The sequence below is a fragment of the Plodia interpunctella genome, chromosome 18, assembly GCF_027563975.2.
Source record: "Plodia interpunctella isolate USDA-ARS_2022_Savannah chromosome 18, ilPloInte3.2, whole genome shotgun sequence".
NCBI lineage: Eukaryota > Metazoa > Arthropoda > Insecta > Lepidoptera > Pyralidae > Plodia > Plodia interpunctella.
The window spans coordinates 8,208,455-8,225,565 of NC_071311.1; the positions used below are offsets into that span (position 1 = coordinate 8,208,455).

Sequence of the window (17,111 nt, forward strand, 5' to 3'; positions counted from 1 at the left end):
TGAACAAGAAATTATAACGGAATATTGAACATGTACCTTCACCTATTTGAACAGTTCAAGTACCTACAGCTGTAAGTTTTTCATACTTATACAATTTTTGATGCTGCCTGGGTGTCGGCTGTCAAATAGAAACAAAACTGTCAATGTCAAAATTAAATAGAGCGGCGGCGCCATGACAACGTAAAAAGTGTTTGACAATTTCATAAAATCGAAATGCAATATTGATCAAACAGGTAAAACTAGAATATTCCTTTGTTCTGCTTGCTTTTAATAATGGACAAAGCTTTCGAGATTCAGAGAAATGTTCGGGATAACGCTAAGACGTTGCAAACATACTTGACAGATTTGCAAAATTGGGAGGCCGAGATGAAACGAAAGGAGGCTGCGATCAACGGCGAGTTTGAGCAGGTTTATGCCTATTTTGAACTCATACTGCAGCCTTAGTATTTCATCTATATCTATTTATTCATTTAAGTACCTATGTTGTTTCATGAAGATTTGTTCAGAACACAATCTTTATCTGTACTCTGCCTCAAGTATGTATTTTGTATTGCGTTTTTATTTGCTTTAGTATATTGTAGGTATTTTACACTTTTCCTATGTCTTTTGTGTTATTGCTCGCAGAACTTGCCTCCTGTCCGTAGTAAGAAAAAGAAGGAAAAACCTGCAGTGGTCAAGAAATCTCCAGAAAAAAGAATCCCTTCATATGACTATAAGTCTTGGGATAAATTTGATGTTGTGAGTACTTCATTTTTTTATTGAGTTTATTGTTAGTATATAATGTAACAGCCCATTGTCTGGATGAAGCATATTCAGAGCAGTCAATAAGTGACACGCATACAAATGCAGTGAAATTAAATAAAACAAATACCAAGTAACTGTTTATATGTCTAAATAGAGGCTATTATTATTTATTTATAGCATTAAATAATTAGTAGCAGTAAGTAAAAGGTGTGTGGTTCCTCCCTATACACTCCACTCTTTACATGGAAGACCACACATATGTCCTCTCTTGGATGTCGTACAAGGTGACTAAGGGAAAATAGCACTAACATTCCATGCAACAATAGCATTCCCGAGAAGAAGTTGACGTCTGACAGTGGTCGGTCATCGCAAAATTAAACATAGCATACCCAAGGAGTGTTGACATCAGGCACGTAGCCGGTCATAGTATATAAGCAAAAACTATTACAGTATGATCAGTAATTAAATGAGTGAACTAGTGAGTAAAATATCAGTGAACAAATTATACACATTGTCGGTGACTTCTATTAAAACAAATAACAGTTGAAATACTCTTTAGTATTGATATTTGAAATAAAATGATGTACTTAACATCTACCTTATGGGTGCAATTGTGCTGTTAATTATTGGGTTAAATAGTTTTCATATGTACCCTCGTGGTGAATTATGTCTGTCTGTATTGTTTATTTATTTTGTCTTTTATATGTATACTACACATAAAAAAGGGTATCTCATTCTATGTAGGTACATATTATTGTACCTGTTATAAAATATTATATGTTAACTATTCAAGTGAGAATAATTTTGATTCCAGGACAAAGCATGCGAGGAAGTAGACATGGAGGACATCGGCCCTGTTTCTCTTGATAGCAAGAAAAGTCGGGACACTAAGCAAGAGAAGCTAAGAGAAGAGGCTCAATATGAGAAGGAGAGGGTAACAAACTTTATTTACATCATTGCATATATCATACTAATATTAATTAGTAGTATTATAGTTTTTTTTTTATCTATTTTTTGTTGAGGCTTCAGTTGCTTGGTGCGACTATGCCAGCCTCATGGGGAAATACCATTTTATTTATTATTATGTCTGCCTTTGCGTCATCACCCCTTTCCAGAATGTACAAATATCTGGCCTCCCGAGACAACGGTTTGTTCAACATAATGTTGGTCTCACCATTGCCCAAAGAGAGATCACGCAGGAGTTTATTTCTTAAGCTTGAGTACCGGTCACATTCCATTATTAGTCATTAAAAATATTTTTTTCAGGGTAACGCATAGCAGGAGTTTATTTCTTAAGCTTGAGTACCGGTCACATTCCATTATTAGTCATTAAAAATATTTTTTTCAGGGTAACGCATTTGTAAAATTAGAGAAATGGGATGATGCTATATCGTGCTACAGCCGGGCGATTGAACTAGTCAAAGATGATGCCATATACTATGCTAATAGGGGGCTGTGCTATCTCAAGAAGGACAGGTATGTGTATGATCGCATTATGAAACACAAAATGAAAATAATATTTTAATGAGTGATTATTATGAAATAGCTAAACATTTTGTTCCACTTCACATGCCCTGCCCAATTGGCCACTCTGTGTGGGACTGGGAAGTTGTATAAAAATCTCATATATTGCATTTGGTTACATTTGTCCGGATTTGTCTAGATAGTTGTTGTTGTTTGAAAACGTTTTTAGTGGACTCAAAATATGAATGTGATGTCACTCGTTCGCACTGTCAGTCAAGCTCATAAATATTTGTATGTTAGTCTTTCATGCAAAATCTTCTAGGCGGATTGATATGAAATTTGGTACATTCTGAGAATATAACCTGAAATAACACTATATGGTATTTTTCATTTTGAAATTCCCACGAGCGAAACCCCGGGGCGCAGCTAGTTCGAAATAGAATAACGTCTAATAATATGTTTGTCAATACATTGACTTCTCACTATCGAATCGATTCGAAGCGAGACGCATCGAACCAATCACATGTGGTTGGTGTGGTTATCGTTGCGTCACAGGGACGTATTGTGATTTATTAGCTGCGTCTCACTGCGAATCGACTGGACGTTGAGTGTAATAGCAAAATCATATTTGCAACCCAAGCTTGCACCAAGCGGAGTCGGACTGCACGGAGGCGCTGCGACTGGACGCGCGCTACGTGAAGGCGCTGCAGCGACGCGCGGCGGCGCGCGAGCGACTCGGGTCGCTGCGCGCCGCCTCGCGCGACCTCGCCGACGTGCTGCGGCTGGAGCCCAACAATCACGCCGCCAGGAAACAGCTGGAAACCATCAAGGCCAGGATGGGGACTAAAGGGGTAAGCTGTGTAGGAAACCAAGTACTTTCAGGCTTTAGGGTTTACAGGACTAGGTGCCTTTACTCGTAAAATTAATAAAAATATATATATATCGATTCCTTTTTATGTGTACCATTTTGTAAATACAGTTAACTGAAAAAAATTATAAAATAAACAATATTTTTTTTATTTGTTAAATTTTAAAACCTTAGTTTTCAATATCAAAAAATATATGTAGTCTGAATTTCATTTAGTTAAAATTTGTAGTATATTTATTCTATGGACCAGGATAATTCATTGGAAAATTTTTTAATGACTTCATATTATAATATTTTCTTTTTTCCATTAGTATTATTCGCGAAATTTAAATTTAATGAAATCTACTTCGTCGTCTGTCGTCCCTTCTATAATAATTAAATTATTTACTTGTTTATATTTTTATCTCACTAACAAAACGACCTCTGTGGCCTAATAGGCTTCATCATGCCGGAAATGGTCATCATGCCACACTGGTGGTCCCGGGTTCAATCCCCGGTCAGGTTACCATGGAAAATGATCTTTTTTGCATTAATCTGGGGTCTTTAAAAACATTTATTCAGAAATTAGACCTTCACAGGCACTTTTTCTCGTCAATCTTTATATTTATAGTTATTTCTCACAAGCTACAAACTACTGGCATTTCGGAATGACCACTGCTGAGAAGAAATGCGGAAAGAAACTCATTTGAACAGTGTTGGTCCCTATCATGTCAGATCGGCTTACCATTATTGTCTCTTACAATGTTTTTTTTTTTCTTTCTAATAATATATAAAAGTACATAATGTACATAGTCAAAAGGTATATCAAAACAGGTTATGATTGTGATCCGAGTGCTGATTATAATCTAATTATGTATTTGTTATAGAATATAGTATCGTTGAGTTAGTATCCCGTAACACAAGTTTCGAACTTACTTTGGGACTAACTCTATCTGTGTGATTAAAAAAACCCATATTTTAACTTCTAGTCCAAGTCAAAGTCGTCTCCATCCACCACTCCAACGGTCGAAACCAAACCCATAATGAAACCCTCACAAGCCAAGATTGTCGAGCTGCCCGATGAATCTAAAGTGGAGAAGGTGGTGAAGAATGTCTCAGCTCAAGAGAAGTGGATGAATGGTGACGGGGAACCCATCACTGTGATCAAACCGGTGAAGAAACCTCCACATTTGCGATCTAAGGTAAGGTGGTGAAAACTGGGACAAGTGAAGGAATAATGATGAGGAACACCTTTCTTTACTAGTCGTATTGCCTCATGGCTGAGGGTCGTGGATGAAACACACATAACTTTCTTGACACTATTAATGGAGTGGTTTGCCATTGCCTGCTCCATTTCACAGACAAGTTAATAATCAACCAGTGTGCAGGTCTCCTCACGATGTCTTTCTTCACCGGAAGCAAGTGGTGGTCGATGAAAACTACTATACATGAGTCAGATTGGTATACAAACTCATGTGGCAAACTACTACTTACATGTTACTAATCTAAGCGATATTTCCTTGTTGACAAAATTAACCTAGATTATATTGTTTATTATTGAATTGAATTGTTTAAAATATGTACAGGGTTACTGGTATCAAACACAAAACCTCCTAAAGACTACTTGGGTACATCAAAACAAGCAACTTTTATTCTACTACTTTTCATGATTCATAGTTTTTTTTTCCATATAAAAAGAAATACAATCTAATTTGCGATTCTACACATCTTAACTCTATGTAATAGCCGAGCAACCGAGACAGTACAGTAGCATTATGTAGTGTTTTAATACATAAAACTTTTTAAAAAAGTTTTTTTTTGTATTTATTACGTTTAGACAAAAGTCGAAGAACAATAGATGTTAGTCTCTATGTACCTTACACGCCTTTGGAAGTTACCAGTAACGCTTTATAATTGCATATTGTAAACAATTCTCATACCTTGTTCCCTTATTACAGAGACCCCTAAAGTCCGTGAAGATCCAAGAAATTCCTCTTGGTAAGACCACTCCGGAGACACCGTTCACTCCAGACAAACCTTCCACTCGGATGAATATCATTGAGATAGAAGACAGTCAGGCGCAGGGCGATAGCAATAATAACGACTCTAACAAGACAGATGAGGCTCTGCAGAATGGAGACAAAGGTAACTTTGGAGTACATAAGCATTCAAATAGCTGCACTGGCTTTGCTTTCCAATTTTGGGATAAATATATATTTTTATCCCGAAATTAGACATATATGTTATACAGGTTTATATTCTACTTGTGAATCAAATTTCATAATAATCCGTCCAGTAGATTTTGCGTGAAAGGGCAACAAACATACACACACTACTTCCTCAGAGATTTTCGCATTTATAATACTAGTTTTTGCCTGCGGCTTCGATCGCGTGAATTTCCCAAGGGATCATTAATTTTTCCGGGATGGAAGGTAATCCATGTTCTCCTTATTTCAAACTACATACCTTTTAAATTTCATCATCCATTAGACAAGTGGTTCGAAAGTAATTGTGTTACAAACAGACAAAAAATGTATTTTTATCGCAAGTTGATTTGTTGGATGATTAGGATTAATATATAATATTTGAGATATATGATTAGGATAATTAATTTATAGTAAGATGGAAGTATGGATAAAACGTGAGTTTTATTTTTATCCCAGGCAAAGGCGACCCCAGCGCAGAATCAGACGGCGCGACGGAGACCGGGCTGAGCCGGCGGGACGCGGCGCCGCCGGCCAACAGCGTTCAGTTCATGTCCCAGTGGAAGTATCTCAAGGATTACGCTGAAGCCAGGAGCGATTATTTAAGTGTAGGTTCTTGTAAATCGTTTAAGATTATCAAGGGTTCTGTCCCGGTGATTTCGTAATCTGAAACGGTGGTGGTGTGATGGTTAAGACGCCCGCCTGTGGATCGAAAGGTCTCAGGTTCGTATCGTACTCGTGCCCTATGAGTTTGTATACCAGTCTGACTCACATATATATAGTAGTTTTCATCGTCCACCACTTGCTTCCGGTGAAGGAAAACATCGTGAGGAAACCTACACACTGGTTGATTCTTATTAACTTGTGTGTGAAATGGAGAAGGCAATGGCAAACCACTCGAGTTCTGGGTTTTTTTGTATTTCAATATACTCAAATACAAAAACATTTATTTATTACTATCGATCCGCCCCGGCTTCGTACGGGTGCAATATCGTACGTGTACTAGTGGTTCGCCGCGAACTTAGACCTCGCGAACACAATCCACTCCAAGCTCGTCGAACAGTTTGTCAAAATTTGACGGATTCGGTATACATTACCGGTTTTTCATTGCAGTAAATAATAGCAAATTCAAAATTATTTATTAAATATAGGATTTTATACATCACTTATTGACGTCAAAAGAATTACTGAAACTAAGTCTACCGGCGACTTCCAAAGCGCAGGTGAAGAAGAAGCGGCGCAACAAACTTCACCGCGGCCTTGAAATGTACCTAGGTCTTATACATATAGATATTAAAAATTAAGAGGACGAATTCACATCATTATTAGAAAATGTCAAAATTTAAATAAATAAATAAACAAACAATTGATAATATTTTCAATGAAATTATTGAATATTGCCAAAAAAAAAATGTATATAATATATACAAAACTAAATGCACACATACAAATTACGCATTGTTAAAATGATTTGTTTTGACAAATCATACATAAATTATATACATTTTTATATATGTATATTATACACATTATATACTTTTTTTTTTTTTGGACAATTTTCAATAACTTGATAATTATTTTGCCCACAGATCATAGACCCCGAGAGAATCCCCTCGATTTTCGCCAACGCCCTGGAAAGCGACGTGCTATCCGATGTGCTACGCTTGTTAGCGTTCTACACTGAGAAATATAAAGAGAAAAGGATAACAGCTTACCTGAAAGGATTGTGTAACGTGAAGAGATTCTCAGCTCTGGCCATGTTCCTGTCTCGGGCTGATAAAGAATGTTAGTATAAATATAATCGGAAATTAGAACTTCACAGGCACTTTTTCACGTCGAATTTTATATACAGGGTCACTGGTCTCTAACGCATAACCTTCCAAAGGTGCATAAGGTACATAGTGACTAACATCTTTTGTTCTACGACTTTTGTCTAAACGTAATAAATAAATCCCTTTTTTATTTTTGATGTACCTAGTTTCTAAAAAACGTTAACTGTATGTTCCATTCCGGTACATAACGCTACTGTACTGTCTTGTTTTGCTTGGCTATTACACAAAGTTATGATGTGTTGAAAAAAAAACTACGAATCACGAAAAGTCGTAGAACGTAAACGTAAACGAAACGTAGTACAAGTTGCTTGTTTTGATGTACCCAAGTAGTCTTTAGGAGTTTTTGTGTTTGATACCAGTAACCCTGTATAATAATATGCATATTGGTAGGCCTCACTTATTCTACTAATTGTATAAATGCGTAAGTTTATGAGGATGTGTGTATGTATGTATGTATGTTTGTTTGTTTGTTTGTTTGTTTGTTTGTTTGTTTGTTTGTTTGTTTGTTTGTTTGTTTGTTTGTTTGCTTGCTAATCTGTCACGCAAAATGTACTGCACTGCGATTGTTATGAAATTTGATACACGGGTAGAATATAACCTGGAATATCACATAGGGTATTTTTATCCCGAAATTCCCACGGGAGCGAAGCCCTGGGACTCGTAACAGGGGGGTATGTTGATTGGTTAATAATACCTACTACGCTTTCTATTGAAAATACTGTACGTCGGCGTAAGACGTAAAGAGATGAATTAATTCAGCCGAACTGGCACGGTCTCGATAGCTCAGTGGTCAAGAGCACTGTCCCGGATAGACAGGGGCGCGGGTTCAATTCCCGCTCGATTCCAGAATTTTTCATGTCATTATTATTTTCAAAAATTAAATATATTAACAATTTGTTTTCTTTTCCAGTGCTGACCAAATTATTGCACCACTGCAAGACTGTCGAGAACGCAACCGAAGATGAATTGGCTGATCTTAAGAACAAATACGAACTTTAATATTGTAGGGTAGGCTAGTTAACGAATTGTAGATCAACTAATTATCCATGTTTGAACATTTTGGGACACGGACTTTGGTTTGTTTTTACTATTATTCTCTATATATCTCTCTCTCTCTCTCATCTTCGTGTGTTCCCTTCGACTTCATTCGGCGATGAGACGCTTTAAAAAATACTTATTTACCTTGCTCTTACAGTCGATTTCCTAACGCTTCCACGCAAGCAATTGCAAGGGGCAATTGGAAGTGCCCCCTGCCTGCAAGTCAATATGGAAAATAAAATTTATTAACACAGATCATCATGTCTAATTGGGTGAATTTTAAATAAAGGTAATAACGGCGGTCAAAACGCTCGAAAATTCACCCCTTCAATATTTTGGACAGCCCCGACTGCATACTCAACGCTGGCGCCTATTTTGCCGTCCATATGAATCTTATTAAACTGTGATTCGCCTTTGATTGTACAACCAGCGCACGCCTGCCCTCTTTGGGAATACTGTTGTCTGTCAGCTGTTTTATCCCTTAATAACTTCACACGAAGTCCTTCGAAAAATATGAAGTGGTTCAATTCGAGGGTTGGTGTTACTCTTTCACATTTGATTGTTTTCCCGATTTATTTCTCAGCCATTGAGTGTCGGAGCCTAAGGTCCGCTTTGCTAAAGTCTATGCAAACTTACTTCGCTGGCGCTTTGTCTATGACCTCTAAAAAAAGGCAAACATAAATATCACAACTTAGAAAAAGACGCAAAATATCCTGTTCCAAAACTTCTAAATGGTTAGGTAGATACAATAGTAATTATATAAATGTCATTATTGTGACGATTTTTTTTTTCATGGGTGCAAGTATAGTTGAGTTCTGTGATTGTTTTTTTTTAAGTTCGAATAAATATTTTCCACGGATTTGTGTAATCATTTCTAATAATCGTAAATAATTTGAAACCTCTCCTTTTTATTACAAATGTAAGTATGAATGTTCGGGTGGAATGTAACTCAATTTTGAAACATATCTTCAACCGATTGAGCGGAAATTTTGTACACACTTTTAGTTTGGATTACGATGCATTATTATTTTAAGCATGATCAGATGGTGCACCCAGGATCGGCTCCCGACGAGGGAAGTCTTCAACGGTTTATTGCACGGATATGGTTTTCTTGTCACGCATTGAATCCATTGAATTAAAAAAATAAGAGAACTCCCCACGTCACCCACGTCAAAACTGATTGATTAAAAAAACAATTTATATCTAAAATTCTTTGCGGAAACGAATGAAATATGTTTATAAACTCAAAACAATATATTGTATATGGACGCGTACACCATTGAAGGGGACAATGAAAGGGCTTTACCTTAATTACTGTCCACCTACACAATAGAGCGCGATTGGGCTTTGAAACTAGTGGATAACGCTCTTTATGTACCGTCATATTGTGTAGAGTTGCTACAAATCATTGTCGTGGTTGGGAAATTAAAAAATAACACCACGCGAAAATACCTTGGATTTAGAATGGGCCCCGAAAAAAACTGGATAGCCAAAATTACTAGCAGAGGAAAATGGCGGGAATTGAGAGAGGCTTACAGTCTGACATGAAAAAAATAATAATAAATGTTTGATATTGACATGAAAAAACATTAGGTGTTTATCAGCCAATCTCGCTGGAGCATCCTATTTGATGTTGAAATGGCAAAAAAAGGTTGCGTTTAAAATTATCAGTTTTCTTTACTTTCTTGACTGACTGTACGTCCACTATGGATTTGGTAAGTACTTCTACGGAGTAACTATTAATTCCACACGTCCTCGTGACTCATGACACCCTCACTGTAGGAAAATGCGCGTGTTGCGCTCACCACTCACATTCAATATTTACAACTAGATAAATTAAATTTCTGTGGTTGCACTAGCCAAGATTCTATGGAACGTACGCACGGAGCTTTTCTTTAAACAACAAAAAATTAGGTATATGCGTGCAATATAAGGTGCAATACTATTATATAATTATATTACACAACGATTTGATAACACATAGTTGCTGCATAGTTGTCATTCAATTTAAACGGTAACGATTTAGGTAATTGGGATGAAGTAGGTATATTTTACGTAACACGTAACTAGCGCTCCTGTTGAGTCATTAGACACAAATTCTATTCACTCTTATTTTATTCAAACGTCTATCTCGCGCCATCTAGTGGCAAGTAGTCACATTAGTATGCTTCTGTAGGTTTCCTCACGATGTTTTACTTCACTGCAAGCCTATGAAAATTACATGAGTTACGTTGGTATGGAAACTCATATGGCACTAGTAGAAATCTAACCGACCTTTCGATCACAAGCGGGCGCCTTAACCACAATCGCTTCAAACGTGTGTAACGGAACAGGATTCCATTCTACTAATTCTACTATTATTAATGCAAAAGTTTGTTAAGATGTGTGTATGTAACTATGTATGTTTGTTACTCTATCACGCAAAATCAACTGGACCGATTGTTATGAAATTTTGTACACAGGTAGAATATGACCTAGAATAACACACAGGGTACTTTTTATCCCGAAATTCCCACGGGCGCAGATAGTCCTCCACAAACGGGCAATAAAAACCCCTTAGGAAATATCGTTGGCAAAAGTTAAAATCGCTGATGCCGTGGCCACACCACAGCGTAGCGATTAAGGGCAGACACACGCGAGTGAGCGACGCGCGTCATCCTGAACGTATCCTGTATCCGGCACGGACAGGTTGATCGATTCCGGTTTTTACCGGTTCGCAGCAACACGCATGACGGATTACTTTATTTCTGCGCAAACGAATTTCTGACGCGGATGAAAAATTTGTAACTTCAATACCGAGGTACGTTTTTCAATATTTTATTTTAAATATTTTAAAGCGTGAGGCGTCTATTTTATAGTCGGACGCAGGTCGATAATAGTTTTGTAAAACAGTGTGGTAGTAGACATGCTTATACAAAGTCTAATTACTACATTAGTATGTAGTGATAAAATTTTAGGCATGTCGCTATATGGTTTATTTATACCGTGCCGTATGGTTTATTATACCCGTGTGAAGACGGGCCGGGCCTCCAGTAAACTATAATAAAAGTATAAGAATTATTAATAAAAGAATTATTTTCAAAAAAATAAAGTATAACGAATATAGGCCTCATCGAAATTTAGAAGTTTCAAATATCATCCATACATAATTTTGTATTTCACGCATGGAATTAGTAAGTACTTCACGTATTTTTTTTTATTTCACGTTCGTCCATAAGACTGATGCAGAATTAAAAATCAATAATAAATTTTTGAAACATAGGTAACCTACTTACCTATGTTTCAAAAATGACATTTTTTACACATGCTATATAAGTTGTATGTTTTGTTGCTAGTACCTAATCAATGCGTGACAAAAATATGTTGAGAACCGTCTCCGATGTCCGTGCTGTAAACCGTTGAGGTGTTCCCTCGTTAGAAGCCGATCCTGGGTGTACCGTTGGGTTCATTAACAAAAACTTGCAAAAACCACCAAATTTTGTCTCAAAGACATTGAAGCGAACATGTTTAATGTACAAAGTTTTTGAACAAGAATATCAAGTGAAATTAATTTAAAATTACTGTGCTTATTATTTCACAGGTGTGACAGTGAAGCAAAAGCTCGTTATTGGAGTCCATTGTAATGTCGTAGCCACTCCCGAAACGAATTATTAATTAGCAAAGTTCAAAACCACCGTGGCGGAATGCCTTTCCATTTTCTGAACGAGTAAATATGACGAAATATAGTCGGCGCAGAAATAAAGCCCTTGGTCAAACAAAGTCAAAAGTATTGAGAAATCGGACCTTCACTCGCTTTTAGATCATTAAAGTTAGTTTGTGAACGGACATTTTGGTCTATTCATAAAATATTAATAATGGAAGCTTCGAATAACTAGTATTTAGAACAGAATATCGTTCATCGCCAAAAAATAAAACACCAAACACAAGACAATCATATTATATATATATATATATATATATCACACAAATTGAACTAGCCCCAAAGTAAGTTCGAGACTTATGTTATGGGATACTACTCAACGATACTATATTTTATAACAAATACATATATAGATCAACATCCAAGACCAGGGCCAATCAGAAAAAGATCATTTTCCATCATGACCCGACCGGGGATCGAACCCGGGACCTCTCGGTTCAGTGGCAAGAACTTTACCACTGCGCCACCGAGGTCGTCGTCATATCAGCTGAGAACAAGCGACAAAAGTTTAGTTTAATGAATAAATTTAATCTTGCATTTTGACGTGATGGCAATTCAATATGCTGTTTATTTCCTACACAAAAGTTGTCAATCGAGAGAAGAAAGAACATTTCTCATTTCTCATTAACTTTTTAATTACTTTTTGCCGCCTTACGATGACCTATACCTTGGGCGTTAAGGTAAATACCTATACCACTGACAGAAATAATTAGTATTATCTACTTTACTAATGAGTAATTAAAATAATAAAAAACGGGTTGCACTCCGGGAGTGCCGACAGAAATGAAAACTTGAATACCTACCTATTTGTTTTTACGTTGTGCATTTTTGACGTCTTACGAATTTTAGATCAGATTTTTGTAGATTTTCATTTTCACTTCTCACCATCGAATCGATTCGAAGTGAGACGCAGCGAACCAGCATGTCAAATCACAATGCAGCGTGGTTTTCGTTGCGTCACAATGGCGCGATGTGATTGGTTCGCTGCGTCTCACTTCGAATCGATTCGATAGTTAGAAGTGAAAATGTAAACCCGCACTTATTGTCCTGATGACAGTTTAACATTTTTACCCATCACAAAAAGTGCACAAAGCCGGTAATGAAGTTTTCACTTTTATTATTTAAGCACCTATTTACTAACTAAAAAGTTTTATTTAATTTTAAAAAAATAGGCAAACCGACACCCCACTCAACATGACTGAATTTTCATAAAACTAATTTCTGCTCCATCATTGTTTTATATAAAACGTGGAGTTTCTTACTTTTGTTTGAATAAACAATGTGATTTATTAAAAAAAATGATTTGTTGCCCTACTTGAGTTTTCATTTCTCTTATTTTCGGGGGCGGTGCTGGCCGATTTTAAGATTTGTCGAGCTAGTGGGGTTGATTTATTTTATTAGATTTATTTTTGTTATGGAACAAGATAGAACCATCACATAAAATTTTTAAATTAACTATTTTTTAATGGGATTTTCGCTATGATCGCAATCTCATCTTTTTAACCACGGAACAGGAAGTTAGAGATAGGATTAGAATAAACATATTTGAAATTATGTATGTGTAAGTACAATCCCACAAATAACTAAGTATTATAAAGGCAAAAGTTTATGAGTATGTTTGTTACCTAGTTCTTCACGCTCAAACGGCGGGGCCATTTTCTACGAAATTTGATATTTAGGTAGCTGATACCTTGGATTCACTTATAGGTTACTTTATGTCCCGAAATTATATGCGATTACGTAGGTATTGGTCAAAAACTCTTGATAGTCAATGCACTTTATAAAGCAGATGGCGCTACCTGAGCATAAAAACGTTACGTCCATTTTTAAATAACTATTATTAACGCCCCGGTTTGCAGCTGGTTTAAATTTTTTTTTATCGTATGAGATCCGAAAGAAAGAACCTTGAAGAATCTGGCGTGCGGACCACTCCATATCCTCTCGTGGATGTCGTATGAGACGATTAAGGAACTAGCCTTTAGGGTAAGAACAACGACAACAAGGGTTGACATCAGTCAGGCGGCCGATTGTTAAATCACAGCTGCTGAATCCTCAAAATGTTAAGGTTTTAGAAGTGAAAACTTGTTTAATGGCGTTGTGACACGTGATTTGATCGAAAATTCGTAAGACGTCAGAAATGCACGAAGTTTTCACTTCACTGGGCTTCAAGGCGTCAAAACGCCGAGCGCACTTACCTACCTTGATACAAGCAAATATTGTGCATTTTGTAAATTATACAACATCCCGTTATAGTACCAGCATATCCTACATTAGCCATGTTTATGCTAACTAACGTATCGACAGGCGCCATTGTCCGAAACTCAGATAGGTGTAAAATGATGTATGAACAATGCGCTACACGCTTTATCGCCGCCTACACACAGTGCGGTTTGCGTTAGATTTTGCGAGGATGTATCGGAAAAAAAATGTATATCATCAAAGACTTGCTGCGCCCCGGGGCTTCGCTCCCGCGGGAATTCTGGTATAAAAAGTCCCTTATGTGTTTATTACAGGTTATATTCTATCCGTGTATCAAATCTCATAACAATCCGTCCAGTAGATTTTGCGTGAAAGAGTAACAAATATACACATACATACAAACTTTCGCATTTATAATATCAGTAGGATTAATAATTCCTGTTCATTGCGCAATAATTGTTCTACGAGTACCTATGTTATTTTAACCCATAGTATAAATAGGTAAGCGTTTGCGAGTTTGTATGTTTGAGGGGGGTTATCTCCGAAACTAGTGTCCCGATTTCAAAAATTCTTTCACCATGAGAAACTTACATTATGTAAGATTAATATAGGCTATATTTTATCTCAAAATTCCCAGCGTAAGGAGCGTAGCCCCGGGCAACATCTTGTCATCTAATAAAAGCGACGCTCTTGTCGGTGGAGTTTTTTTTTTATATATTAGGACAAATCACACAGATTGAGCTAGCTCCAAAGTAAGTTCGAGACTTGTGTTATGGAATACTAACTCAATGACACTATATTTCATAACAAATACATATATAGATAAACATCCAAAATCCGAGCCAATCAGAATAATCAGCTAATTACTGCACTTCTTGATACGACACGATGCCCAATTTTTTATTTATTTATTTATTTATGGTATCAAGTACCTATTTATGTTACCACCGTGTGTGTATTAAATAAAATCATGGAATTTCTATCGCTAAAGATAACAAAATTGTTACAATAAAATTACCCATTTACACATCAAAAATAAATGCTTATTAAATTAGATAACACATGTATTATACTTAATTATTACGTAACTTAAATGTTACCTAAGTTACGTAAATATTATGTTGCAAACTCCTAAGCAAGCTTCCTAGATGAATAGGTAATTTGGACCACTAACCACGCGGGCGCAATAGGTTTTTCGGCCACCCATCCAATGACCGACCATTGTAAATCGCTCAACTGCCATTACCACAAAGCGCACGTGACGCTACTCGATCAAGCTAGATATTTACTTGATAATTGTTTTACCATCAATGGATTATATAAAGCCAATAGACCTTTTTCCATTTGCCGCAACTGAAAAGTTTCGCGAGTGAGTCCACTGGAAGCCGATTTTAAAATGGATTCTCTAAAGCGGTTCTCAAACTGTTGGGGCTCCACGAAAATATTGGTTACTACTTAGATTATAACGGCTTCACAGGCGTGAATTTCTCACAGTAAATGTACTTTTTCCCTGGATTAAAAGTACCTTATCTATTTCACTTATGAGAATTTCAAGAAGATTGGGTGAGTAGACAAAGCGTGACTTGTCAAACTTACTTTTACATTTAATTAGTTAGGACTTACACGAAAAATGCATTGGAGAAAAGATTGTGATTCAATGAATATTGCCATGTAATATCAATTTCCATCCAAAATTTCAATTCCACCAATAAAACTTCATTGGAATTTAGACTTCACAAAATAGAAATCAAAATTATTTATTCAATTTAGGATGATATAAGTACATCACTTATTATTTAAAAAAAATACTTAGACTTAGTTTAAGTATTTTTTTTATTTTATTTTACCGGAGACTTCTTAAGTGCAGGTGAAGAAACGGCGCAAATAACTTTTTGGTTGCCACAGAACAGACAACAAACTTTTTGCTTGCAGCCTATAAGTGTGGAGCCAACTGGTAAATTATATTTTAATTATATATTTTGTATTCATATAAGTTTATAAACAAATCATTCATCTATTCACCGCAACCTTTTCTCCAAATACTACTATTTGACGACCTCGATGGCGCAGTGGTAAAGTGCTTGCCTCTGAACCGTGAGGTCCCGAGTTCGATCCCCGGTCGAGTCACGATGGAAAATGATCTTTTTCTGATTGGTCCCGGTCTTGGATGTTTATCTAAATTATGTATTGTTATAAAATCGTTGAGTTACTATCCTATAACACAAGTCTCGAACTTACTTTGCGTCTAACTCAATCTGTATGATCTGTCCTTATGTTTACTATTAACAACTACTATTAATAAAATGTAGGTCCCAGGTTAAATTAAGGGGACGTCAAATGGTACGATCACCAAAAAAGTTTGAGAACCGCTGCTCTAAAGTTTGCCCACCACTTTTATCCGTATAGAATAGATGAAATTGAACGTCAGGAGTCTATTCAATGCTAGCTTATACTGTGATCACACGGATCCCGCTACGTTTAGAGAAAAGCTTTTAGTACACACAAAGGCATAACCTTTCCGAAATCATGACAATTTCGACTCTATTACCGTCGCATAGGACAGTGTTGGGTAACCCGATTTGCTGTTGGCTGTACTGAATTCAGACCATTGTTTCAGTATTTCACATTGGTTTGGAAAGATTTTGCCGGCGGCTTCGCCCGCGTTATTTTTATCCGGGATGTAAGGTACCCTATATGTCTTTCTCCATGCTTCAATCAAAAATCAAAATTTCAAGAAGATTGGTTTAGTAGATAAAGCGTGAAGAGGTAAAGAACAAACATACTTTCGCATTTATAATATTATAGTTGGGATTAACGGCGTCCAAGGGTTTCGATCCCATATCGGTCGTAGTTTGAAAATATTGAATTATTTAATGAAAAAAAAAAACTTCCCATATTTTCTTTATAATATTAGTACAGTCAAAATCACATCAAGCTACCCTGCATGAACCTCTATGGCGCGGCAATAACGGCGAGTTTGCAATGAATTAGGGTAAGTTCATGTGCTGTTGCTGACTGTACCTATAGAAGTATATTCATATAACTTGTAGACCTGGGTTGTTTTACTGTTTTAAATATCGAAC

General features: G+C 36.5%; 2 protein-coding genes across 4 annotated transcripts in view; both read left to right on the forward strand.

Annotated features, from left to right (window-relative positions):
* LOC128677898 (uncharacterized) overlaps positions 1-17,111 on the forward strand; it is a 111,318-nt gene that overhangs the window by 8,295 nt on the left and 85,912 nt on the right. The window lies entirely within an intron of this gene.
* LOC128677746 (RNA polymerase II-associated protein 3-like) lies at positions 146-8,988 on the forward strand. 3 transcript variants are annotated; one of them, XM_053758802.1, is made up of 10 exons: positions 146-233; positions 625-738; positions 1,559-1,678; positions 2,093-2,220; positions 2,849-3,059; positions 4,045-4,257; positions 5,014-5,200; positions 5,719-5,867; positions 6,849-7,044; positions 8,002-8,988. In XM_053758802.1, the coding sequence occupies exons 3-10, from the start codon at positions 1,583-1,585 to the stop codon at positions 8,088-8,090; spliced, it is 1,269 nt and encodes a 422-aa protein (XP_053614777.1). In that variant the 5' UTR covers positions 146-233; positions 625-738; positions 1,559-1,582; the 3' UTR covers positions 8,091-8,988. The 3 variants fall into 3 exon arrangements, with proteins under 3 accessions (XP_053614777.1, XP_053614776.1, XP_053614779.1); XM_053758801.1 differs by lacking the exon at positions 146-233 and adding an exon at positions 240-408; XM_053758804.2 differs by lacking the exon at positions 146-233 and adding an exon at positions 515-536.